We start from the raw sequence: 27,832 nt of genomic DNA, 5'->3' as shown, positions 1-27,832 counted from the left end.
TAGAATGTTTTTTGCTTGTCCCCCTCTCAGTTCCTTAAAATCTGCTGAGCTCAGGCTGGGACTTTTGTCTGTGCCGAGATGCTCCTCCCACCCCTCTCACTACCGGCTCCTGCTCTTCCTTTGGCTCTGCTTCAGGGAGGCCCTTCCTGCCCCTCCATCCAAGGTAAGCCCCCCTTCTTCCTCCCCCCCCCTTATTGAGAATCTCAGCCCCTTGACAGTTTTCTTTAAGACCCTTAGAACAATGTGTGACTCTTTTGTCCATTTATATGTTTCCTTACGTTTTATTTGTGTTTGCGTGTGTTTTTCTTTTGTCTTTCTCCCTTATTAGAATAAAACCCAACAGGCACCTCAACAGCAGGGCACCTGACTGTTCCTGCTGGGTCCCCTAGTGTTTCACATAGGCCTGATGTGTATAATAAATTCTCAATAAGGATTTGTTGACTGAATGGTAAAAAGGATTAGAGACTAGAACATAGGTCCTGGGAAGTTGATTTCACCCCAATCACAGATGACCTGGTGAGCTTCTTTTAATTGCTTGATTGGCATAAATGGGCAAAATCCCCCAGACCTGCATCCTTCTCCACTTGATAGATAGATTCCTTTTCCTGTTCATGAGCGGCTGGCTTAGACTATAACTCTAAAAACACTTTAATGTTATTCCACGAGATCCTGAATTACATGCCTTTGCCTGGTGTGACCCCAACTGTAAAGTCATGCTGATGACAAAGCCCTACCTTCTCCAAAGGGCTCAGCGTCCAGCTGAGGGGCTAGGCAGGTGCAACGTCCAAGGCAGGTGGAGGAGAGGGTACTTAGGGGACTGGAGTGGAGTTGTGAGGAAGGGCAGGGATGACAAGGGAGGAGTGAAACACAGCTCTCTAATGCACACCTTTCCCGTGGCCACATCCTTCCCTCCCATTATCTCGTTTAATGCTCACCACAGTCAACACACTTAATACTTTTACCACCATTTATAGTTAAGAATAGTGGCAAAACGTGGGCCTGGGCTCAAGTTTCACAGTCCCAGATTATCTGCTCCAGGGCCCTTGGCCAAGGCACTCTGTTTCTTTGTCTTTATTAGGAGGATAAAAACAACTAATATATGACTGATACATTCCTCAAAATGAAACAATTCTGTGCTTGGCACATAGCAGGTCCTCAATAAACCACCACCTTTTTTTTTTTTTTAAGAGATCTGCCCAAGAGCCACATAGTCAGTGGCCTAGAACTTGATGGCCTCTTGCTTTGTAAAATGCCAAGGATATTTTCTATACGGTCTGTGCAGTGTGTCTACCTTCCCCGGCTGTGAGCTCTTCCAGGACAGGCATGACATCGCCTATCTTTTTTATCAAGTGGCCTATGTGTGCAGTGACTATTGCTCGCACGGTAAGGTTCTGAAATAAGATAGCATTTTATACCGATAGTGTACCCAGCGGTACATGTGAAATGTTAATAGTCTAGGCAAATGTCCCTCGGAGATAAGTGAGCACTCATGAACCCTTTCCCACTTATCTTGTGCCTCCAGGAACAACTCCCTCTGTACATACCTCTAACCTGGGGGAACAGAAAACAGTGTAAGTGATGTGAGTCATTCAAGCTTTATGTTCAAACACCATGACAGAAAGTACAACTCATTAGGGTCACACCAATAGGAATTAAGGACATTTTAACCTTGGCTAAGCTAACACATTTTTAGTCAGCAACCTGGAAGCAATTGAGGTTTTATATAGAGCATTGTGTATTTATGTGCCTCTCTAATGATTCCTTAAGTGAATCATTCCCTCTTCCCTTCCCTTGCCCAATTCCAAAGAGCTGCTGTTTCCTATTAGGATTTTTAGTTAAATCCCTCCTCTTGCTCTCCTCCCTGCTCAGGCCCTCTGCATCCTTCATTCACTATGAAGTTGTGAGATGGACGTCGGTGTCGCTTTTGAGAAACCAGGCTCCACGCTGGCACCAGACAGGTGGCATCAGCTTGCCACTGACCACATCCCTGCTCTGCCCCCTACCCTTCAAGAGATATTCTCATCCAGCTCCTTAGCTAGGAATGTAAGTCCCAACAACCCAGCCAGAAGGAAGGTTACATATCTCTTCAGCATTTCTGAGACCTCAGACCAGCTGCCCAATGCTTACTTTTAAATGCATTTCATGCCCCTTAAATGCCTTGGGGAGTCAATAAATTAGAGAAACCCTAAATAAATAAACAAGCCTTGGATCTTCATAAAACATGTTGTTGTCTAATCATAAATAAATCTCACCATGGTGTCAGGCAAATGTCACAGAAAATAATATAATGAAATTAAATGCAGTGTGTATTTTCTTAAATAGAAGAACATTGACCCCCAAGGCAAAGAGACAATTCCCACAAGATTGCAGTCCCCACCTCCTAATTTTCCCCACCCCTAACCCCTCCCTCGCTGACTCCAGCCCTAAGGCTGAAGCCAACAAAGCAGTCGTGTTCCTGAGGCTTCTCCAGTTTGACCCGGGCTGCTGTCCTCTGTAGTTAATCAGAGTGTGGTAAGTATTATTGCGATACAAAGTAATACATTTCAGTTGTGTAACCTTTTCTCTTTACCATCTTCTTTAAAAAGAAAAAAAATTATTAAAAAAAAAAGAAACTATAAAGCTAGTAAATTCTTACCATGTAATTAACACAAGCCAGGGCAGAATTGAATGGTAGGTATTCATCATGTGTCTCACCGAATTTTTTTTAAAAAGCGTATGTCTGCAATATGCAATTGTCTTTTAAATTAAATTTGGCTGTAGTGACTCTTAAGAGCCTAGGTATATCATGACTGTTTCTTTAAAATGTGCTACTAGAAGATACATTTGTATGAGGAAAAAAATATTCTTTATCCTTAAAGAAGAAATCATATTACCATTAAGACTCGTGTGTTTAAACATAATATTTTAAATTGCTTCTAGAAAGTTTCTTGTTTTATGATTGTTTCAGGATTTGCTGTTGGAATTAGTTTTGCTAGTAAGGAGGCACGATTCTGCTTTCCATCATTTTGAGGTTTATCATTACTGTCAGAATTAACTCTAAATGTCTCTGTTTTGTTAGGGGGAAAAAAATTTTTTTTGAAATTGTTGGGATCTGGGCACTTGTTACCTTTCCTGATTTGTAGCATTGTTATTATCAGCAGTAACACCAAGGCAGCTCTCAGTATTTTCCCTGTCGAGGGAATGATTAGCTTTTCTCACTGGCATGATTTAGAGAAAAAGGAAAAAAGAAACTTTTTTCCCTTCCTCTTATATCCAGCCCCTAAGAAAACCACATTTGTTATAAATGGTATTTCTGACATCTAGATGTCTAGACTAAAGACTTTAAAATTATGTGTATGAAACTTACAATTTCTATATTCATACATTTTTCATTCAGATGTTTAAAAAAAAAAAAAATACCCATTGAGTGTCTGCTCTGCTCCAGGCCCTGTGGTGGGATAAAAAGTTGAGTGGAGTTATGTCTCTGACTCCAGAAGAGGAGAAGGACCTGAGAACAGCTTACCTTAAAAATATCCAGGACCAGACAGACATCTTTAAATGTCTTAAATGCACTGAAATATATATGATGTGCTACCTGTCCACACCCTCTCATACGTAAATAAGGGTGAAGTCCAATATCATTATGATTATTTCCCTCAAGGATTACATTTATTTGAGCAGGGAGGCTAAATATTTTTCTAAAATTTTCTCTCATTTATTTTACTTTATTGGCCCAGCTTTATTGGTGCCCTAAGGATGTGCTTCATTTACCTCCTGGTAGGTAACCAACCTTGGGAGCACTTGATGTGTTAGCAAAATGTACAGGAAGCCCAGAGGACTGAGCAGGCATTCCATGGGTGGCCATCAATTTTACTGAGAAATCTGCACTTAACATTGCACTGATGCTCTCTTGGGTTTAACTTGGGGGTAGTGAAAATGGAGACAGATGTGGATTTAATGGATGACCCTTTTAGCACATAGACAATGTTTTGGAAGAGTACATCTGGAGGCTTTTGAAAAAAAACCCATTATAATCAAGTGTTTGTATAGTCTGCTGCCTCTTCCCTGAACTAAATTTGTCATCATTTAAGTGTTCCATGGCCACAAGTAACTGTATTCTCATTGAAATTTTGAGACCTATGTATACCAATGAAAGCATTTGCAATGGTTTTGTTGTTTTCTTATAAAGTACTGGATGGGTCCTGCTCAAGTTTTAGATTACTTACACCATCCAAATTCAACAATCTGGAAGTTTTGATTATTGATTTTGTGGCTAAGGACCAGAACTATCTGAGCCTTATTTCCATCACCAATATGAATAGTTAGCATTGCGGATAGGGGATAGGGGTGTGGAGGGAGGAATTCTTCCACCCACCCACCATAAAATAAAATTTAAAATCATTTAACAAACTTGACTGTTTACCAAACACATTTTTTTTTTTTAAATAAAGTCTGTTCAAGATGTTCTGTACTGAAGTGGATGCAGCTGTTAGCTAGCTGTATTGACTTACCAGGTAAGGGACCTTAGGCCCACATAATTAAAAAGGACAGGTAATTCCAATTCAAATATGAGTCACAGCAAGATTTAAAATCGAGTGCATGCTTCATAAGTCTTCTAGTTCTTTTAGCCGAACTATTAAGTCTAAGACATCTACAAGGCTGCTATACTGTGGATATGACCAGATATCAGATATGCTATACCAGATATGGGGGAGCCAAGCCCTCTGCAAATCCAGGAGCTGGTGATACCCTCTTCTCCTTTTGGGATTCCTCTTTGCTGAGCTCCTCGTGGAGACAGAGTTCCAGAAAGACTTGAAGAGAGAAACAGAATAAAGGCAAGGCAGGAGTCTGAGGAAACAGACCATTACCTAAGTGAGAAATCTGGTTTTAAGTTGAGGGATTTCAGGGTCTTTGCACATGAATTAGGACTTTAAAGTTAACTCAAAAATTGATTCAGTCAGTTAATTGTATTTTTTTTCAAGTTTATTTATTTATTTTGAGAGAGAGAGAAAGCACCAGTCATGGAGGGGCAGAAAGAGAGGGAGAGAGAGGATCCCAAGCAGTACTATCAGTACAGAGCTCCATGTGGGGCTTGAACTCATGAACCATGAGACCATGACCTGAGCCGAAGTCAGATGCTTAACGGACTGAACCATCCAGGCACCCCTCAATTAATAGTATTTCAACCTTTAATTATGCAGATTGAAATAAATTGTGCGATGAGCTGGAAAAACTCCAACTAAATTGTTTCTTAGAAAGAAAGACCCTCTCTGCTCTTTTACACCCATCCAAGAGTCATAGCAAGGGTCTTAGCTAATCAGAGAATAACAATCCTGAGCTGGAGCACAATGATTGGATACCACTTCTACAAGAGGTGAACACCTGCTCCCCAAGTGTTAATGAACAGCAAGGGGAGTAACCTTCTCTATACTGTAGGAGAAATGGATTTATCACTTAATTTAAAAGAATCTTCATTAAAACATGGTCCTGTACATGAATTGGTTTTTGCTGGGCTCAATACACGGACATTACATCACAAATTTCGGTAAGGTTAACTTTGTATGGTAGATTTACCAGAGATTTTTTTCTTTTGATCGTTTTGTGATTGTTAGAGTATCTTCACTGAGCATATTATTTTGGCTACATTTTTATAATTATAGGTATCTGCAGTAAAAATGTAAGTGGTAGGAGAAATTTGAAATTGGGGGGAAATATGTGTTTTATTTTTGTGTAAAAGACTTAAGTGCCACTACTTCAATACTCAAATCATCATTTCGGATGGACTTTCTTTAACACAGCGATTTGCAACCCTCACCACATCTTGGAGCCACCTGGGACACATTAAAAATATCCATTCCAAGGCCACTAACCCCTTTGCCCAGGCAGTGGGTCCGCAGAATCAGAGTGGAGCCAAGTGGTTGGTATTTTTAAAAGGTCAACTCATTACATTATCTAAGATTCCATGTTGCAATTCTTTTATCTCCATAGTACTGACCAGGAAATTGGTTCCCTAAAATTGTACTCCAAGAGTGTTTTACTGCCTTCATTTATTGTCACAGTGGGTGGGTTTCATTAACACCTGACATAAGCATTTTCCCAGTTCTATGGTATAAAACTTTGGGACTTTGATCACTCCTATGGTCACATGCAATTCATCAGCACATGCAAAAGATGTACCTCTTAGTGTGGAGGTTCCTCAGAAAATTAAAAATAGACCTACCCTATGACCCAGCAGTAGCACTGCTAGGAATTTACCCAAGGTAATTGGGTACACAGGAGTACTGTGTACAAGGTACAAGGTAATCAGTACACAGGAGTACTGATGCATAGGGGCACTTGTACCCCAATGTTTATAGCAGCACTGTCAACAATAGCCAAATTATGGAAAGAGCCTAAATGTCCATCAAGTGATGAATGGATAAAGAAATTGTGGTTTATATACACAATGGAGTACTACGTGGCAATGAGAAAGAATGAAATATGGCCCTTTGTAGCAACGTGGATGGAACTGGAGAGTGTGATGCTAAGTGAAATAAGCCATACAGAGAAAGACAGATACCATATATTTTCACTCTTATGTGGATCCTGAGAAACTTAACAGAAACCCATGGGGGAGGGGAAGGAAAAAAAAAAAAAGAGGTTAGAGTGGGAGAGAGCCAAAGCATAAGAGACTGTTAAAAACTGAAAACAAACTGAGGGTTGATGGGGGGTGGGAGGGAGGGGAGGGTGGGTGATGGGTATTGAGGAGGGCACCTTTTGGGATGAGCACTGGGTGTTGTATGGAAACCAATTTGACAATAAATTTCATATATTGAAAAAAAAAAAGATGTACCTCTTAACAAAACACTATATGCTTCTTTTAAATGGATCCTTCAAATGTCAGTTGTATATATCCTTTGTTGGACATTTTTCACTTCTCAGCTTCCCCCCCAGGGAAGACCTAGAACTGGTGTCTGAGGAAAACACAGGCTTCTCATAAATATGCTTTTAACTTATCTGCACTTTGAGTTAGGATGGCTGTTAACTCAGTCCGTGCTACACTAGGGTGGCCTTCTATTCAGGTGTGTGTCTTGACTGCCTCATTTAATTTTGATGACAATACATTTGCCTTAAATGCCTTCCCTTCTGCATCCCTGTTCCTATGCATGATAAGCAACCTTCATGGGGAATCCGAACTCTGGTTCTCACCAAACACTTTTAATTCAGCCCCATTGCTGCCCAATTCTTACCATATCGTAACTGGTTAAAATACTCATGGAGGGTTGTCCGAGAATATACATCCAGTGTTTCTCTGAACAATCTACAAAATTTGATTTTTAATCCTGAATCATCCAGATGATCAGGGGGATGAGTAGTTTGCTGGGATCATTTTAGTTTCTCATAGATTGCTTTCAGTGATTCTACTCCAGCATTGTGCTTTAACCCTATACTAGGAAATAAGTTCATGAAAGTCACTGTTCTATTTATTGTAGAGATTCTGTTAAAGGCTTTGACCACCACATGTCATACATCATCTCCTTTTTGAGGACCTTGATGAGAAATTTCTCTAGGTCTCAATCTGTTCTTATTTTATAGACATGGTCAGTTCCCTAAATGTTTATGTTCCCTCGTTGCTTTGCCTGATGGGAAACTCAGAATTTTATTTGTAGCCCATGTCCAGCAATATACAGAAATTTTAAAGCATGTGCTAAATTTGCTTCAGACTTTACTTTCCCTGTGCCCAATTTCTTCATTTTCCATGTTACATCTTGTTATATTTGTAAGTTTGTAAGACGCTCAAATCTTTGTAAGAACAGGATGAGAGTATTAATCAAGAGTTTCTCAGCCTTGACACTATTGGGCCAAATAATTTATTGTTGGCAGGAAAGGGGGATTAAATGGAGGATTAGGAAGAAAGAATGGGGGGTGGTACCCTTGGCCTCTCTCCACTAGACATCAATAGCAGTTCCTGGTACTGGGGAGGTACCTTGCCCATGACAGATTTATCTCCTACTTTTAGGGAAGAAGGGCGAGAAAAAGAGGTCAAATGACCTTCCAGCCTCTGCCATTTTCTCAAACTCCTTCGGCTTAATACAGTCAACATGCCAACTTGCCATATTTTAGGGTGGTGTATCCTGAACCCCAACACTTAGTATTTTCTAGGCTATGTGCAAGTCACTGTCTTTGGGGGATGCAGATAACTGGAATCCACTTTCACCCTCAGAAAACCGGCAAATGAAAAAACAAAACAAAACAAAATAAAAAATGTAAGTGTTCAGTTTGCACATATCTGAGTCTCATATCTGAAGCTGATATAGCTTCTGAGAGCTTCCCCGATGACCCTGGGGAGAAGGAAGTCGAGACACTGTTATTGGCTTTTAGAGGCAGCCAAGTATCAATAGTGTGGCTCATGCCCAGTGTGCTGACCCCTATGTCCAGTGGGCTCTGTGCCACATCATGAGAGAGTTGAGCAAGGCTGAGTAGGAAGACAGGCAAATCCAACTTGGAGGATTAGGAACGGCTTCATGGAGGAGGTGGCATTTGACATGAGAGCTTAACGGGTAAGTAAGGAAACAAGGGGCAGGGTCTCACAGCAGGAACAGGGCAGAGGGAATTCCTGAAGAGTGGTGTGCAAAGTGGCCTGAGAAGGGAAGGAAGTGGTAATCAAAGGACTGGAAAAATAGGGTGGATCATTTCCTGAAGGTGACCAGTTTGGGAATGAAAAGGCATTCTTCCCCTAGAACCACTTACGCCTGAGAGCACATTAACAAATTTTAAGATAAAAATAGAGAAGAAGCTGAATGAATTAGGTCACCGAAAAAGGAGTGTGGGAGAATGACAACAGAGACCTGGGAGGTTCCAATATATCACTGTTCTTTATCCCTGACCTTTGCCCCAGTTCAAGGTTTTAGTAAGAACCTTTACTTCCTTGATGAAAGGAGGATAACGGACTCTCCTGGTGTCAGGAAAATTCCCAAGCACAATCAAATAAATAAATATTCCTGAGAGGCTCCTCATTTATGGATTACCAAGCAAGCATGAGGGGCACCTGGGTGGCTCAGGTCATGATCTCACGGTTCATGAGTTCAAGCCTCATGTTGGGCTCTGTGCTGACAGCTCAGAGCCTACAGCCTGCTTCAGATTCTGTGTCTCCCTCTGTCTCTGCCCCTGCCCCACTCGTGCTCACTCACCTGCTCTCTCTCTCTCTCAAAAATAAATAAACATTAAAAAGAACATTTTTAAAGGATTACCAAGCATAAGCACCATATTTAACAAAAGGGAAAATGTTTTGGAGTGGCTTTTTGGTTATAAAAATTATTTAGTTTAGGGGCACCTGGGTGGCTCAGTTAGGTGTCTGACTCTTGTTTTTGGCTCAGGTCATGAGTTCACGGTCAAAGGGGTGGAACCCCACGTTGGGATCTGCACTGATAGTTCAGAGCCTGCTTGGGATTCTTTCTCTCTGTCTCTCTCTCCCCCTCCCCTGCTCACGCTCTCGCTCTCAAAATAAATAAATGTTAAAAATAGACATTAGCTAAAATTAGGAAATGCCATACCTTCAATTATACACAATCATTTTTAATTTTACATATAACAGAGTTTTCGTTGTTTGGGCTAACGTTTCAGAAATGATGCGATTGGTGGTACATCATCCGAGGATCGTACTGTGATACAGACAATGCAGGGTTCTGTAGGCGATCCAGATAACTGACTCCAGATGCAGACTCAGACCCAGGACTAACAGCAGGCCTGTTGTGGTGTTTCTGGGTGCTGGAGAAGCTCAGGGAGGAAGATTCCCTGGAGGAGCAGGATCTGAATGTGTCTGGGGAGGGAGGGAAACCGAGAAGTCAGATACTGGTAAACCTCCTTTCCCCACTCCGAGTCTGTAATATGCAGAAGGGATATATCCTCACCTATGGCCTACCATGGAGGCTTCACTAAGTTGTGCAGAATGCCCTCCCCACATCACCCCACCACCCCAGATAATGACCAAAGGCTTTTTGTTTCCAGATATTATTTAGTTTAAATTCAGAAATGTCATACTTTCAATGATGCATAATCATTTTTAAATTTCTTTATAACTGAGAGTTTCCATAGTTTGGCTAAAATTTCAGAAATGATTTTGTAGGAGATGAAAAATAATTTACCCTCTATGCTTCCAAGTTCTCAACTGGGGCCCCTGAAACAAAATACGGATTAAGAAGAGAAAAAACAGAAGTTTAGTATGCATATATCTCATGTACACGGGAGATATGCAGGAAAATGAACAACTCTCAGAGGTGGCTTAGAATTTGGGCTTACACACCAGCTTTCAGCTAAAGACACTGGAGAGAAAGTGTAGGGAAAGCCAATTTTGGGGAGGGGAGCAGGTAAACAAGGTTAAGGTTTGTAATGAAGATTTGAGTCCATATTTTTCCATTGATAAGAGTTCCTTGTGGTACAGAATCATCCCTCTCTTCCTGATATGGGAAGGGGACACTTACAAATGGAGATTTTCCCTTATAAATGTAAATTTCCCTTATTGGGTAACTTCCTTGTTTTCAGAGCTTCTCCTATGTGTGCTGTCTCTCAAAATAATCAACTAAAAATAACTCTTATGCCAGAGAGGCATATTTTGGAATGGCATTTTCTGGTCTACACACAACAGGTGCAAAGTCAGAGTCCCCATGTGATGAAGAGACTGCATAATTCTGCTTGAGACGCAGGGGAGTGGGACAACTGGTTCCAGATGCAGATGAGACCCAGCACTAAAAAACAGGCCTGCTGGGGGCTGTTTGGGTGCTGGAGAAGCTCCAAGTGACTCAAAGCAGGGGCTTTCCCAATTGAGGTTATTTACTTTGCTTTTCCAGAAATGGGTTGCATACAACCCATGGAATGATCTGGTAGAAAGCTGAGAGCTGGAAGGAGGTAGAGAAGAAAGGCAGGATGGAAACAGAGGGAATGAGGGGACTAGGGAAACTCAAGTCAAGTGACATTCAGCAGTTTGGCGGATCCCAAGAGCATAGCTGAGACTGGTGGAGAGAAATGGAGCCCATGCAGGCCCTGGGCCAATCAATTGGACTCCTTCCTAAAGATAGGACTTGGTCGAATGGAAGAGCATGGACTTCAGCTTTAGCTCACCCACCTGGGAACCTGGCTGCACTGCTCCAAGTATTTGGTTTCAAATTAGGAGAAAAGATTATTATGAAACTAGAATCCCCTCACATACCTAAGATTGCTTAACATGAAGTCTGGCAGTAGAAACTGCTCAAGAAATTTCCGTTTCCTTCCCTTATCCATGAATAAACAACTGCATTCCCAGAGGAAATGCTCTTGTAAGAATTTAGATAGAAGTAATAAATCATGACCACCGTTAGTGTCCTTTGGCCTCTCCCACTCTGTGGGGGGTGGGAGACAGCTTCCTGCACAGCCTTAGGGAAGCCTCTTTGTTCTGGCCTCCCTTACACCAATCCCAATCCTGTAAACTGGGAGGCAGGAACTGCCCCCCACCGTGGAATTATCTAATTCCAAAATCATTCTCGCAACTGTCCAAATAAATGCAAAATGCCCGGTTAAATTTGAATTTCAACTAATGGATGAAAACCTTTTTAGTGTAAGTATGTCTCACATATTGCTTGAGTCTTACTTATTCAAATTTAACAGAATCTCCTTTATTAATTTTCCTAAATGCGGCAACCCTGTTCAATCGTTTAACCGTAATTTCTGCTTTACTGAGTCTTAGGCCTAGGCTTCTGCTTCCCAGCTTCTGTAGCAACCTATGGGTAAAATGAAAGATGGTGGTACCAACAGGTATTCCAAGGACATGGGGCAAATAGAACTCTCATCCTTTACCGATGGGAGTGTAAATTCCACTACTTCACCATACTGTTTGATACTTTCTACCAACCCTAGGGCCCAGCAATTCTACTCCTAGATGTAGACACAACTGAAATACATACCTGGTCCACCTAAAGATGGGTACAAGAATGTTCATAGCACTGCTATCCCATTTCTAATAGTCCAAACTAGAAACAATACAATGGTAGCGTGGATAAATAAGTTGTGCATATCTATAGGATGATTTATTATATAACAATGAGAATAAGTGAATTATTCCTATACACGACATGGTTGAATCTCACAATCTTAAATTTGTGCAAAAGAAGCCAGACACAGAAGAATAAATAGTGCATATAATTAAATATATGTAAGGCTCAAAAGCAGGCAAAACGAAGCTCTGGTGTTTAAAGACAAAGTAGAAGTTGGGCAGAGGGGTATGAGTTCCTAAGAGAGTTCCGGAGGGCTTCTGTGGTGCTGGTAACATCCTTCTTCTTGAACCAGGCTGTGGTTACAAGGACTGTTCACTGTTAAATTCATCAATCATGCTTATGAGCTCTGTACTTGACTACATGTATATTGCACTTCAATGAGATGTTTACTGAAAGAGTTGAGGTCTGTCCTGATGGGGCTTTTTTCTCTGCAGACCTATATTGTTGGAAACACCTCGTGGAGTACATGTGTGGTTTCCTTATTCACGGAACTATGTGTTAGATCTGTGGGAAAGAACTACAAGACATCTCTCTGCTAAAATTATGTGAAAGACCTAACAGTCAACTTGTTTAAATCTTTGGTATTGGTGTATCCCAGCAATCTGTACAATTCTGGGGTGTGATAGTGTAGGGGTGAATATGATTCAAACTCATTCATGTTTAGAGAGTGTCTGAAATTGAGAACCAGGCCGATCCCTCTACTCTGACCCTAAACGTGTCCCTAAAGTAAAGAAACTGGATCCCAAAGAGTACAGGTGGAGAATTTGTGAAGCATGTCCATATTCAAGTAAAGGTCAAAGAAGCCCAACCGAAAGAACTCTGGACTGACAGTGACAACTGTGGATTGAACAAAAGTTCTTTTTTTTGTTTCTTAATGTTTGTTTATTTATTTTGAGAGAGAGAGAGCAGGGGAGGGGGAGAGAGGGAGAGAGAGAGAGAGAGAGAGAGAATTCCAAGCAGGCTCTGAGCTGTCAGTACAGAGCTTAATGCAAGGCTCAAACCTATGAACTATGAGATCATGACCCATGCCGAAATCAAGAGTCAGATGCCCAACCAAATGAGCCACCCAGGTGCCCTGACCAAAAGTTATTTTTATTTTTTTAAAAAATTTTTTTTTCAACGTTTATTTTTATTTTTGGGACAGAGAGAGACAGAGCATGAACGGGGGAGGGGCAGAGAGAGAGGGAGACACAGAATCGGAAACAGGCTCCAGGCTCTGAGCCATCAGCCCAGAGCCTGACGCGGGGCTCGAACTCCCGGACCGCGAGATCGTGACCTGGCTGAAGTCGGACGCCTAACCGGCTGCGCCACCCAGGCGCCCCTCAAAAGTTATTTTTAAAAGACAATTTTGGGGGCACCTGGGTGGCTCAGTCGGTTAAGTGTCCGACTCTTGGTTTTAGCTCAGGTCATGATCTCACTCATGGTTTCGTGAGTTCAAGCTCCGCGTCGGGCTCTGCGCTGGTAGTGTGGATCCTGCTTGGGATTCTCTCTCTGCCCCTTCCCCACTCGCACTGTCTCTGTCTCTCTCAAAATAAACAAATAAACCTAAAAAAATAATAAAAAATAAGTGAAAGGGCTATTTTGAAGATTATGATTCTGACTTTGGAGCACCTTTAGTGATGGGCAGTAGAAGTTACCTTTTCTTCCTGAGCAGGTCTTGTTTGCTTTGGCTGGCAAGATTATAATCCCAGACTGGTAGAGTCTGTGGAAATAATAACAAAAGCTTTAGAGTCCCAAGAACTGAATTTAAATCCCAGCCCTGCCACTCTGTTACTGCAGACACGTGACTTTCTGTTTCTTTCCCTTTCATCTGTGGCCTCGTAGAAGAAATGCCCTTGTCTTACAATATACAGGAGAGTGTAAAGAAGGGGTGGGGATTCTACTTGTTTCCCTCCAGGACCAGTACTCTCTTTAATGTAACTACTACTCAGGAAGAATTTATCCCATGCCAGCCACCACTCTAAGAGCTTTTCAGATATTATTTAATGCACCTGACAGCTTTGTTACTATGTAGTGCGCATACCCCCATTTCACAGATTCAGGACAATGAGGCACATGGAAGGGAAGTAACTCCCCCAAGGTCATTAGCTAGTGACTGTGGAGCTGGAGTCTGGCCAGTGTCCATGATGGAAACCACTGGATCCGGCTGTCTGGTCCACCTTCCCATCTTTGGGTTTCCATAATATTTCTTGTGAGGTGTCCCCATGTCTCTTCCCTGAAAGACTGGGAAGAGGGTGCAGGGCAACACTCCATCTTCGGGACAAACCTCATTTCCTCATCTATAAATTAAAGAGGTTGGACTAGTGATCCTGACTTTCCTTGGCTCTGGCATGTACCCTCTCTGCCTCCATTTTCATGTCTGCAGTAGAAAGCGTCTTACCAGCCTTTATTCCCTGAGTGCTTCAGTGTGCTGGGAATATTAAACAGAGATCAGGGTTAACTAGAGATCAAACACGAACACACTTTGGAAAGTAGAATGCTCCTTGCGAACATCAGCCATTGTTATATTGGCAACATATCACATTCAGGTTTTTTTCCATCTGCTTTCTTGCCACTGAAACTCTCTTTAGATTCTCCCTCATGTATATGGTAGTTTGCAGTTTTCAAACTTGATCTTACTTGAGCCTGCCAAATACCAGCAATGACTAAAATCCAAGCCTTTAGGGGTGCCTGGGTGGCTCAGTCAGTTGAGTGTCCAAGTCTTGATTTCGGCTCAGATCTTGATCTTGAGGTTCATGGGTTTCAGCCCCATGTCGGGCTCTGCACTGACAGTGTGGAGCCTGTTTGGGATTCTCTCTCTCTCTCCCTCTCTCTCTGCCCATCCCCCAGCTCTCTCTCTCTCTCTCCAAATAAATAAACTTAAAAAAAATAAAATAAAATAAAATCCAAGCCTTGAGATTCCTACCCCATTGTTTACTTTATCACCACACTGTCATTAGCCTTCTGGAGCTGTGACCCCACGCACTATCCTTGCTACTTAGCAACATTTAGTCTAAAATAGACACAGGGGAGCATATGTCAGGTCACTGGCATACAGGAAGCACAGTGCTTAATAGACATAGTCTATTGACATAGTCTTAGAGATGACTGCAATACAACAAACCATGAGAAAAGTGGTATTATACCCATTTTAAAGATGTTAGGACACCTGGGTCGCTCAGTCTGTTAAGCATCTGACTCCGGCTCAGAGGTCACGATCTCACGGTTCGTAGGTTCAAACCCCATGCTGGGCTCTGTGCTGACAGCTCAGAGCCTGGAGCCTGCTTCGGATTTTGTGTCTCCCTCTCTCTCTGCCCCTCCCCCCACTCACAAGCTCACACGCTCTCTCTTTCTCTCTCTCAAAAATAAACATTAAAATTTTTTCAAAAAAAAAGAATATAGACTTATTGGTATACTTCTTTCTTTAATGATACACACGCAGCAGCCACAGCTATGCGTACATTTTGTCTGTAATGATTTTTCCAGTATATATTTTGAAGGTAATGGATAATTCATCCTTGAGGCCAGAAGTATATCTATAGCATTCCATACTGAGCAGCCCACTACCTGCACAATTTATTCACATTCTGTAACTATTTCTTGGATAATAGATTGAGCTCACACTGTGTGCTCGCTCTAATTAGACGGTGGTAGGAAAGGTATCATAATCCTCCTACATAATCAGAGAGGAGAAAGACCTTTGGACCCCAATGAAATATCTATCTAGCCCTGCAGTTTCAACATAGCTCCTAATGTGATTTGACAGTAAATATAGAGCCTTCTCAACCTGGTGGTTTTCCCTTTGTGTCATAAAGCAGGTTCTCGATAATAAATATTAGAGGCACCTTTCCAAGGCAGTCCAAAGTGCCTTGGCTTTTATTATTCCATAAAACCTCCACCGCACCTTTTGTTTAATTTTTTTTTGATGTTCACGTTTGAGAGAGAGAGAGACACAGAGCGAGCAGGGGAGGAGCAGAGAGAGAGAGGAAGACACAAAATCTGAAGCAGGTTCCAGGCTCTGAGCTGTCAGCACAGAGCCCGATGTGGGGCTTGAACACACAGACTGAGAGATCATGACCTGAGCCGAGGTTGGACGCTTAACCGACTGATCACCGAGTCAAAACCTCCACCCCTTTTATAAGGACTCACGTGTTGGGGGAATCAACTGATCACAGCCATGGATTTCAGCACATACAAAATCAATCAGGAAAAAGAGCTGAGAAGACTGGCAAAGGCTGAGAGAGACCTGTAAATCAGATCTCCATTGCTGTCTGCTTCACAATTGCCTCTTAAAATGTTACTCGCCTAGGGTCCCCCCCAGCTAGTGAATCAGAATCAAGTATAAGTGTTTTGCAGCCAAGCACTAAGGATGAACCTAGTGCACAGCCAGGACTGAGATGCACGGTGGGAGCATCTTTTTTTTTTTTTTTAATGTTTATTTTTGGAGAGAGAGAGAGAGAGAGAGAGAGAGAGAGAGAAAGCGCACAAGCAGGGGAGGGGCAGAGAGAGAGAGGGAGACACAGAATCTGAAGCAGGCTCCAGGCTCTGAGCTGTCAGCACAGAGCCCGATGTGGGGCTCGAACTCACAAGCTGTGAGATCGTGACCCGAGCCGAAGTCGGAGGCTTAACCAACTGAGCTACCCAGGTGCCCTGCAAGTGGGAGCATCTTTGACTGGGGCCTTCCCTGACAACATGGAGGAACAGGTGGACAGATAACGGGGCCTTGCACCTGGTTAAGGGAAACGTTGCAGGTGAACAGGGGCCAAGGCTACAGAGCACTGCATATGGTTAGATATGAAGTAGTAAAGAAGAAAGCTTTAACATTAGTCGTTGTGAAACCAAACACATTCTCTCCCTTGAGAGTTCTGACTGGTTAAAGCTCAGGAGACTTCACTTGATCACTTGATGAAATCTGAAAAGTATAGGTACCACTTTGTTCAAGGGACAGTATTCCTTAGTGGTTTTTTAACTATTGCATTTTTCTGTGGAAGCTTGAAACACCACCCCCCTCACCCTTTTTTTTCAGATTCTGGACTGACGATTTCACACACAAAAAAATAATCATTTTTTGGGGTGCCTGGGTAGCTCAGTTGAGATAGCGACCGACTTTGGCTCAGGTCATGATCTCACAGTTCATGGGTTTGAGCCCCACGTCAGGCTGTGTGCTGACAGCTCAGAGCCTGGAGCCTGCTTCAGATACTGTGTCTCCCTCTCTCTCTCTCTGCCCCTCCCCCATTCATTCTCTCTCTCTCTCTCTCTCAAGAATAAATAAACATTTAAAAAAATTAATCGTTTTTTTTAAGTAACCTAAGACATCTGTTAGCTATCAGGACACCACTAGTAATTATGCAATGAGGGCTGACATTAGCTAGAAGCATCTGTGTGATGGCAATTTTTTGGAAAAGTAAAGAACTCTATCTCACAAAGTTCTCTTTTTTTTTTATTTATTTTTTTTTAAATTTTTTTTTCCACGTTTTTATTTATTTTTGGGACAGAGAGAGACAGAGCATGAACGGGGGAGGGGCAGAGAGAGAGGGAGACACAGAATCGGAAACAGGCTCCAGGCTCCGAGCCATCCGCCCAGAGCCTGACGCGGGGCTCGAACTCACGGACCGCGAGATCGTGACCTGGCTGAAGTCGGACGCTTAACCGACTGCGCCACCCAGGCGCCCCATCTCACAAAGTTCTCTTAAGGAGAAACTGAGATAATGTCTGTGCAATAGCTTTGGATTCTTTTTATGTTTTTTTATTTATTTTTGAGAGAGAGAGAGAGAGACAGAGACAGAGTATGGGGTGTGGGGCGCACAGAGAGAGGGAGACACAGAATCTGAAGTAGGCTCCAGGTTCTGAGCTGTCAGCATAGAGCCCGACACGGGGCTTAAACCCACAAACTGTGAGATCATGACCTGAGCCGAAGTCGGACGCTTAACCGACTGAGCCACCCAGGCGCCCCTCTGTGCAATAGCTTTGTAAAAGTTATTAGAATTACAATTAAATAAAACACCTCATACGCAAAATAGATATTGTTCAGGATGGTTGTCTTGAAAAAAGAAGAAAAAACCCTCTTGCCAATAAAAAGAGAAAAAGATCAGAGAAAGGGGCTACAAACCCCCCCAGAAAACCTGTGAAAGGAGCCCTCACCCCATCTCCTTGATGTTTCTAATTGCCTAGTATCGACAATATCTGGAAATGTCTTGTTAAGTCAGTTGAGTGTGGCCACCCCTAATTAGGAGAAATGTGATGAAATGTCTTCTCAACTGGAATCTGCGTGATATCCAACCAATACAGGCAGGCGTTTAATACTTTTTTGGGTTTGTTTTCACAGGCAGTGCCCTTCGGAACTTAGCCTTAAAAATGAATCCCGTTGTTTCACAGCCAGGATATGGGACCGGGGGTGTGATGCATAGTGACTGGCAATCTGGCGTATTTGACTGCTGTGATGACCTGGGGATTTGTAAGTACACGTGTTATTGTTCTTCCTCGGTTCCCATAATGCAGGTTCCTGACTTAATAAAACTCATCTACTCATCCTGCCATTGAGCTCCTGCTTTATGGTCAACTCAGAAGTCACAAGCTGCAAGCCCGTGGGTGGATTTAGCCGCCAGATATGTTTTGTTTGTCCTGTACACAATGACCTCTCTTCGTGCATTACTTTAAAAATACTAGGAAACATATAAAATCAGATTTCACATAAAAATCTGGCCTCCCAATGTAGATTTCCAGCTTCTCTTGGAAATTGGAAAATATGGAGAGATGAGCCTTCAGCACACATGGTGGGGGTCTGCTGCTGCTTAGCATGAGCTAATCCCACTGAAAGAGATTCTCATTCTAGTTTGCCATATGTATTTATGTCCACCATTGTCTATTCTGTGTTTTTTGTCTCAATCTATTTCACTCATTTTAGCTGTGCGACCTTGAGTTTGTGATCCTTGCTTAGATCGATCACCTTTTGCAATTTTCCACCTCTTAGTATCACCATGTTCTTGACATATCGGTCTGGTTTGTCTTCTATTTACTTCTCCTTTTACCCACAATGCCGTCCCGTGTTTCCCAGCTTTCAGTGATGTTCTTGCGACTCTTGTCATTGTTCCATTTCAGGAAGCCTTGCAGGTTTTTAGCTTTACTGAAATCTAATTCTTTTCTACAACGAAACACACTGTTTATGTGAGAAACCTTTTCTTATTTCAGAGTCTCATGCCGTATGGGTTGCAGACATCCTCTGTGGGGCTCATCTTTCCATTGTGTGTGAGAAATAGCCTCCTTTTTTGTATGTGATGGAAGTTCCACCAGGTTCTTTGGAGATAGCCTTTTGCTTAAAAACAATCAATCAAGAAACCACAGATTCTCTTATCATACCAGAACTCCACCCCAGAACTTTTCAAAACAGATTTTTACTCAAAGCATATTTGAGAACAGTTTCCTGTTTGTTTCTATTTTCTTTTTTTTCTTTTTTATTTTTTTTAAACATTTATTTATTTTTGAGACAGAGAGAGACAGAGCATGAACGGGGGAGGGTCAGACAGAGAGGGAGACACAGAATCTGAAACAGGCTCCAGGCTCTGAGCTGTCAGCACAGAGCCCGACGCAGGGCTCGAATTCACGAGCGAGATCATGACCTGAGCTGAAGTTGGCCCCTTAACCGACTGAGCCACCCAGGTCCCCCTGTTTCTATTTTCTTAAGCCCTTTCTTTGCCTTACAGAGACTCTTTACAGTGAAATTGCGCTCAACTTTTTAAACTACCAATACACATATCCCTTAATTCCTGCTTGCTTCCATCCACATGATGAGGACAGTGCCCTCCTTTTGCCTGAATGACCACCTAGAAACTATTTCTGCTCTTTGTAATGATTTCTTTACTCAGTGTTTTCTGCTCCTAAACACCCTCCCATGGTTTTTCCACGGCTTCTCAGACATCCTGACGCCACAAACTTCCTCTGCAAGCGTGACCCGAATGTAACAAGGGCAGGGAAGAAAGATAATGGGAACAATCTCAGACTGGCAAGGCAGGAGCTTTTGCAATTAAATCTGACCCGGTAATAATGACTCACAAATTATCCCCAGTTCCTGGATAGCCGGCTCTAGAATCAAGACACTGAGAGCCAGGTGACAACATTGTTTCCTCCCGAGTCCCCATGAAAGTCATTTCCTGAGCCAACATCTTTTTGAAAGAGGTGTGATTTCATTGAAAGCATGGTGACTTTCACTAATTCTTCTATGTGGCTTCCCCCGCTTCCTCCCCGCACCCAGGCCTCTGTGGGACCTTCTTTCCCCTATGCCTTTCCTGTCAGATCGCCTCTGACATGAACGAATGCTGTCTGTGCGGAGCGAGTGTCGCCATGAGGACCTTGTATCGGACGCGATATGGCATCCCGGTAAGTCACCCGTGTGCACGGTGAGGCGTGAGCCCAGATACCAGAGGGCTCCCTTCAGTCTGACCACAACTGTGTGATTGCCCACCTTGCCTTCATGGCTTGGCCCTGATCTTTTCTCCACTCCTGTCCTAAATGTGTCAAGTGATTACCAGGGGCTGTGCTGCCACGGACACCATGGAACAAATTAGTACCACAATCTTAAATTGTTCCAGTAGGTATGTCCCTGAAACAGTTGCTGGAGGTGAGTAGGTGAGGAACGGAGGGCCCTTAGCCTCTCCTGGCTTTACTCAGAGTCAGACATAGGACCCTACAAATCTGCAGGCTGAGCCACAGTTAGAAAGCCGTGGGGAGAAATGGGGGTGTAGTGGATCCCTTCACATCTGGCACGTCTGCCTTCTAAGCCAGTGTTCATGCATTCAAAAGTGATTATTGAGCATCTGGACCCTGGCTAAGTCCTATCGTATTCATTCATTCAACAGGGATTTATCCTGTACATGGGACATGCCGATTCCAGAAGCTAGAGACACCTCAGTGAACAAAGCAAATCAAAAGCCCTGTCTGCGTGTAGCTTACATCCTTTTTCTTCTTATGTTTTTGAGAGCTTTATTTGCACATAGTTTCAGACTTAAAGAAAAGTTGCAGAAATAATACAACAACAAAAAAAGAAATAATACAAAGAATTCCTGAATACCCTTCACCCACATTCCCCAAATACTAAAATCTTGCCACCTTTGCTTTATTTACTCTTTCCTCTACCTCTCTGTCCATTCTGTTTTATTTTTTCCAAAACATTGAGAGGAAATTACAAACTTGATGTCCTATTACCTGTGTTACAGCATGTATTTCTTAATAGCAAGGACATTCATTTATATAACCATAACATAATGATCAAAATCAGGAATTTAACACTGATACAACACTATCAGCTAATATGTGGATCTTATTTAAACTTTACCAATTAACCCAATTAACATTCTTTGGATGAGAAGAAAATCAATCTGGAATCACACATTTGTTCAACTGTCATTCCTAGTTAGTCTCCTACAATAGGGAATAGTTTCTCACTCTTTCCCTGTCTTTTTTTCCTCCCAAGTACAGATCAGTTATTTTGTACACTACCCCTCAATTTGGTGTGTCAAATTTGTCTTCATGGTTAGACAGGTTTTACACTTTGGCAGAACCTCCACAGAACTGACCCAATATGTGCTGTGCTTCATGTCAAGAGGCACATGACATCGGTGTATCCCATTATGGTTGTTTAATTTGATTACTTAGTTAAGATATAGCATCTGCTAGGATTCTTGACGGTAATGTTGCCTTTTTCCCCTCTATAATGTGTAAGCACCTTGGTGAGAGATATAAATATTTTATTCCTCATCAAACCTTCACCCACAAGGAATAATAGCCATTGACGATTCTCGCCTGGATCAATTGTTACTATGATGGCTGTCAATGGCAGAGCTTACATTCTAATAGGAGAAGATGGCCACAGTGTAACTAAGTAAACACTTTATAGGGTGCTGATGAGCGGTACAGAAAAAATAAAGCCAAGATGAGGAATAAAGAGTGTTGAAGCATTCTAATTTTATTTTATTTTCAGCATCATAAAATGTATTTTCATCTAAACAAGGTTTATCCCAGGAATGCAAAGATGGTTCAGTATCAGAATACTCTATTTATAGATTCAAAAAGAAAAGCCATATGATCATCTCAACTGATGCCGAAAAAAGCATTCAAAACAATTCAATACTCATCCACATTTTTAGAAAGGGAGTTCTAATTTTAAGTATGGTTATCAGGGAAGGCCTTGGTACAAAAGTAAAGACCTAAAAGGATGAGAGGTTGACCCACCTGGGGGTCTTCAGCCAGGCAGAGGGAAGGGCACCACCAAAGACTTTTAAAGTAGAGTTTATCTGGAATGTTCCAGAAACTGCAAGGGGCTAGGGAGGTAGGTATAGAGAGAGTGAGGGGGTGAGGGTAGGATGTCATAGAAAAAGATGACATCAGAGCAAGAGTTAGAACTTCTAGGGCCTTGAAGACTATTATAAGAACTTTAGCTGTTACTCTGAGTGAGCAGAGAAGCCATTGAAATGTTTTAAACAAAGAAGTGACATGTGGATTTTTTTCCTGAAAACTTAGCCTCTGCCCCAATCACTGCTCCCATAGAAACGGGAGCAAGTTCTTAATCTCCCTACGCCTCAGCCCCCTCACTGATTGAATGGTCATAATGATACCTCCCCTTGGTGGTGTAGTAAGAGTCATGTGAAATAATGTATGGACAATGTATATACTATCTATAGCACAGGATCTGGCAATTAATAAGTGCTCAGTAGGGGCGCCTGGGTGGCTCAGTAGTTTGGGCGGCCGGCTACAGATGATCTCGCGGTCTGTGAGTTTGAGCCCCGCGTTGGGCTCTGTGCTGAGAGCTCAGAGCCTGGAGCCTGCTTCAGATTCTGTGTCTCCCTCTCTCTGCCTCTGCCCTGCTTGCTCTCTCTGTGTCTCTGTCTCTCTCTCAAAAATAATAAACATTGGGGCGCCTGAGTGGCTCAGTCGGTTAAGCGTCCAACTTCGGCTCAGGTCATGATCTCACAGTTGAGTTCAAGCCCCACGTCTGGCTCTGGGCTGACGGCTCAGAGCCTGGAGCCTGTTTCAGATTCTGTGTCTCCCTCTCTCTCTGCCCCTCCCCCGTTCATGCTCTGTCTCTCTCTGTCTCAAAAATAAGTAAACGTTAAAAAAAATTTTTTTTTAAAGTAATAATAAACATTAAAAATTTTTTTTTTTAAATAAGTGCTTGGTAAACAACTACTTTTACTTCTGTTCTTTTCTTCGAGAATCACTCAGCTGTTTCACAGGGCAGAGGTGTGTTCAGAGCCTGACTCATTTCTCCTGCGTGCTTGCTCAGCTGCCTGACTTGCTCAGCAGCTGCAAGTGAGGCTGCTCTCATTCATGCTATTCTTAAGGCAGCATAACACACAGAGGTTCTTAATTTTGTGCCCTGACCTTGAACTTCCTGAATTGCATGCAAAGTGTCATTCATATGTACTTATGTATATGGTGTGAGGGTAAGATTCTCAAAGCAACCCAAAAGCTCAACATGGAATATAGAAAGGGGAACTTAGCTGGATCCTGGAGATAAGGGGTTAGGAAACACTCAACATATAGCAAACTGTTTGACTCTCTGCTAAGTCATTTGGTGGCATCAGTTTTCTCATCTGTCATGAGGAAGTTGTGCAAGATGATTCCTAGTTCTAGGATTCTAGGATAAGGTATGGTTCCTCGATGTACAATGAAGCAATATATTTATATCTATTTCCTCCTTAGAACAGACCTAAAAATAATTCCCTGGACTGATTTGTATCATTCAGGCTCTCTGCTTTGTTTCTCTTTCATATCTATGCAAACTTTTATGGGGCTGGTACAATGCAGCCTCTCTGATCTGCCCCCCCCCACCCCCGCTTCATGGACACAGTCAAGAAAGCATCCCTTTGGCCAGGGCATAAGAGAGAAGGAGGAAGAAAAGAAAGAAACAACCACTGATTGTACTACTACTTGCTGGGATATTATTTTGATGTATATTTACTCATTTACTACTTGCAAACTCCTGTGGTACAGGAATTGTTACCTCCCTTTATAGATATGGAAACCATATATATGAGAAAATGAGAAAGGCTTAAGGTCATAGAACATGTGAATGTTGGAATTGTTCACCCAGTGTCTCCTGCACCAGAATAGGAGTCCTTTCAAGGGCATGTCTCCCAGAAGGTCATTGAGGACCCAACTGGACCCTTCCATTGAGAAGGCCCCCAAATCCTTGCAAAATACTCCATACCATGGTTTGCCAAACAATATTCATTACTTTCTTCTTTTCCCGATAATTTGTGTATCTCCTTTTCTCCTAACACCCCCCTTTGCAGAACTTGAGAGAGGTCAACGAAATTGGCTAGAGGGATGCAGTGTGGGGCCTGGTCTGGCACTACTTGCAAGCTACAGAAAATTTGTGCATTTCACAATCGGCTTTAAAGGGAAGCATTTTAGAAGAGATGACAGAGGACTCGGGCTATAGTTGTAAACTGCAGATCATTTGACATAGTGTCACAAGGGCACTGGCTTGAAAAAAGAAAGACCAAGAGCTGCCACCAATTTGTTATGTGATCTGAACAAGTCATTTAGCTTCACTTGGTCATCAGAAAAATGAGGATGTCACAGAATTCTCATGATAAAGCAGTAACATACAATGTACCTTTTTTTAATGCTTATTTTATTGATTTTGAGAGAGAGAGCAAAAGCAGGGGAGGGTCAGAAAGAGAGAGAGAGAGAGAGAGAGAGAGAGAATCCCAAGCAGGCTTCATGCTCAGCTGAGAGCCCAACATGGGACTCAAACCCAAGAACCATGAGATCATGACCTGAGCTGAAATTAAGAGTCAGACACTTAACCGACTGAGCCACCCAGATGCCCCCAATGTACCTTTTAAAGAGTTTTGAAAAACTATACAAATGCAAGGAATTGTGTGAATGTATTTATGGGATATATGTTGACCCACTGTTTGTCTTTCCACAGGGATCTATTTGCAGTGATTTCCTATGGCTGGGATGTTTCCCTCATTGCACCCTTTGCCAACTCAAGCGAGATATTGAGAAAAGAAAAGCAATGAATGCTTTCTAAAAAGGGCTTACAACTTGGTAAGTTGTTGGGAATTCTTTGATTTAGGAGTAACAAAACAAACTCTCAATAACATCTTTTATTTCCTTGGTCTTCTCTCACAAACACATGAAACATCCCTTACAAAATGGGGGACAAATGATTTTTAATTGCCAGGCCACACCAACAGTCGGTAGTCAGCTTCCATGGTTTGACAGGGCTAAATCTGATAGGATAACAACGAAGTCTGGGATTTTTTAGGTTGTCTGCCATAGGAGGGGTGGCTGTGTGATGCACCTAGTGAGCATGCCACATATCAACCACGTGTATCTTAACTAGACCATGACTTAAGGTAGTAGAGATATGTATGTGACCAGACCTTCATTTCCCTAAGTATGGTTCCTAGATCTACTGTTACCAACAGTAACCAGTTGAGGTGTTATACTAAACGTGACTGCGTAATGTGCCTAGTTCTGTGTTCTTGATGACATCAGAATGTTAATATAACAATCCTTCCTCCAAAGTGATGGGAAGCTAGTTTTTAGTCTCTATAAGTGTGGACAATTCACCCAGTTATGCCAAATTCCCAAAGTCCCCACTATGAAGAAGAGTTACTGACTTTTTCGTGACTATGTTATCAAAATTGGGTAGCTGCTCATTTACCTGGTTTCCTAAGCTCCCCTACTCACATTTTTAATCTTCTGAGTTCCTGTTTCTCTCAGGCAAGCAGGTAATAGTTTACTTGTCCTGTCTTTCAATCTCTTATTGCCAGTCCCCATGGAATTTGCAATTAATGTTTAGTTTTCACGTGGAAATGGCTATTATCTATAAAATCCTATCTCCCAAGAGGCCTTTGAGAATGTTTGATTAGGATGGTACATTCATGTGCATAATAAGTTTTCACTGGCCCAATCTGTCCTTTTTTAGTTATTTTGCCACATGCTCCACAAAACAATGTCCTCTCCATGAGCATTTTAGCTCATTTCATGTTGCATTTTCATACCATTTTAGTATCTGAGCATTTGTCTCCCAATTGCTTTCAACCCTCAATGACTGAAATGCAGAGTCAAGATGGGGAGTTTTCTTATCATCCCTCTTCCTCCTTTACTCTACCTGCTGAGAATTGACTATTATCTCTCTTTCCAAGCAGTGACGTTTGTTAAAAGGCCTGTGTTAATAACTTGACTCAGAACCTGATGCCAAAGTAGCCCTAAGGGAAGGAGGATGTGACAGTTTACTGGTATAGTCATCCGGTCAGTGAAAAAGATTGTTTAGTGTTCTCTGCCCTTTGGAGACTCTTAACTTGGCATGGTTGATGATTCATTGACATTTGATAACAGAAATTAACTCTGGCAATCTACAGAGTATTCTATTGGTTCCCTCAAACACCTAGCGACAGTGCCTGACACTCAGTAGGCACTTAATAAATATTGTGGAAGAATAACTCAATGCAACTTTCAAGCAAGGAAGCATAATGAGGCCCTCACCTAGGAGATTCATGTGAATCTTAACTGGTGATTGTGATTCTTTCTAATAGATTGTACTGAACCAGGCACCATGATTTGATGTAAATTTTAAATATGTAGCAATTTGGCAGTAGGATTGGGGTGGAACAGAAGTTTCGATTTTTGGAACAAGATAATATAAAGAAAGAAACTGATAAGTCCTGATTTGTTCATTCATTCTCTCTTTTCTTTTCTTTCCTTTTTTTTTTTTTTCCTGATTTCTACAGGTCATATTCACAATGTGGTGAAAGAAATGCTGGAATGACACACTGCACCTGCTGTGCTATCTCACCCCAAATCTTAGAAACTAATTCAACTAATCATATGGCTTCCAACGGCTTCAAGACCTTTTTAATTTCCAGTTTATTCCAAAAGAAGTATATTTCCCATGCTGTTCTCTAAAATGACTGCTATTAAAAAATGAACATCCTCCACATTTCTTGTGTCTTTAAATATAACTTCATGAAAAATTCAATATGATTTTTTAAAAAATGAACCCAAGTTTGTTAAAATGTTAAAGTTGAATGATGGGTACATGGAGAGTCTTTTTTTTTCTTTCTTTTTTTAATTTTGAAAGGCTTTTTTTTAAGTATAGTTGACACATAAAGATTCTTTTTTTAAATGTTTATTTTTATTTATTTTTGGGGGGGAATGAGTGGGGGAGGGGCTGAGAAAGAGGAGAAAGAGAATCCCAAGCAGGCACCATGCCCAGTGCAGAGCCTAATGTGAGTCTCCATCCCACAACTGCAAGATTGTGACCTGAGCCAATAACAAGAGTCAGATGCTTAACCTATTGAGCTACCCAGGCACCCACCCAACACATCAAATATTTATCCTACTCTTCTTTCATATATATATATGTATATATATATATATATATATATATATATATATGCTTGAAAATGTCCAGAATAAAAAGTGTTTTAAATGTTGTCAAGTGAAAAGCTTTCCTAATTGTAGACTTTCCCACCACTGGCAGACAAGGTGTCACCCTGTGCAATCTCTCACCCCAAAAAAGTGTGGTATTTTGATTCACCTTAGGCTTCCTTTGGTTGCTAAGATGGCATCTGGCACTTCCATACTTTACTTAAAGTAAATACACTCCAGGAGTATTTGCTGAGCAATGTAGAGTTTACTGTAGGTTATACGAACCAAAGAGAGGATTTCTGTCATAAGCCACATAGCAGATCTTCTAACTGAAATTGCCATCAGACATTTCTATCCTCCCTAAGGTCTTATGCAGCAAGCCAGCCACAGGAGCTTCACGTACATTTTTTTCTTTCTTTTTTCTCCACAGGTTAACGTGGCATTTTAAAAACCTGAGATAGAATTGATATATGACATTGTATTAG

At 41.9% G+C, this 27,832-nt stretch overlaps 1 protein-coding gene, 1 long non-coding RNA gene and 1 other non-coding gene across 5 annotated transcripts; 2 read left to right on the top strand and 1 right to left on the bottom strand.

Moving 5' to 3' along the window:
* Nucleotides 1-63: 63 nt before the first annotated feature.
* On the top strand, nucleotides 64-26,916 carry LOC124520736 (placenta-specific gene 8 protein-like). Of its 3 annotated transcripts, XM_047091795.1 has the most exons (7): nucleotides 76-163; nucleotides 1,870-2,043; nucleotides 2,422-2,511; nucleotides 18,289-18,417; nucleotides 20,212-20,336; nucleotides 24,895-25,016; nucleotides 26,708-26,916. In XM_047091795.1, exons 4-6 carry the CDS (start codon nucleotides 18,318-18,320, stop codon nucleotides 24,997-24,999), a joined length of 330 nt encoding a protein of 109 aa, XP_046947751.1. In that variant the 5' UTR covers nucleotides 76-163; nucleotides 1,870-2,043; nucleotides 2,422-2,511; nucleotides 18,289-18,317; the 3' UTR covers nucleotides 25,000-25,016; nucleotides 26,708-26,916. The 3 variants fall into 3 exon arrangements, with proteins under 3 accessions (XP_046947750.1, XP_046947751.1, XP_046947752.1); XM_047091796.1 differs by lacking the exon at nucleotides 2,422-2,511; XM_047091794.1 differs by lacking the exons at nucleotides 1,870-2,043; nucleotides 2,422-2,511 and having other exon boundaries at nucleotides 64-163.
* Nucleotides 9,551-13,689, bottom strand: LOC124520737 (uncharacterized). Its single transcript, XR_006964396.1, has 3 exons — nucleotides 13,622-13,689; nucleotides 10,104-10,135; nucleotides 9,551-9,778 (listed from the first exon to the last, which is right to left on the bottom strand). It is a non-coding gene; the product is annotated as an uncharacterized LOC124520737 (long non-coding RNA).
* Nucleotides 12,382-12,514, top strand: LOC124521470 (small nucleolar RNA SNORA18). The gene has a single exon (XR_006964550.1). It is a non-coding gene; the product is annotated as a small nucleolar RNA SNORA18 (small nucleolar RNA).
* Nucleotides 26,917-27,832: the final 916 nt, after the last annotated feature.

This window comes from Lynx rufus, unplaced genomic scaffold, assembly GCF_022079265.1.
Source record: "Lynx rufus isolate CCGP_SWC_20201006 ecotype Redwood Valley unplaced genomic scaffold, mLynRuf1.p SCAF_3, whole genome shotgun sequence".
Taxonomy (NCBI): Eukaryota; Metazoa; Chordata; class Mammalia; order Carnivora; family Felidae; genus Lynx; species Lynx rufus.
Note: the sequence above shows the minus strand (reverse complement) of the source record. Positions and strands in the feature narration are given on the sequence as shown.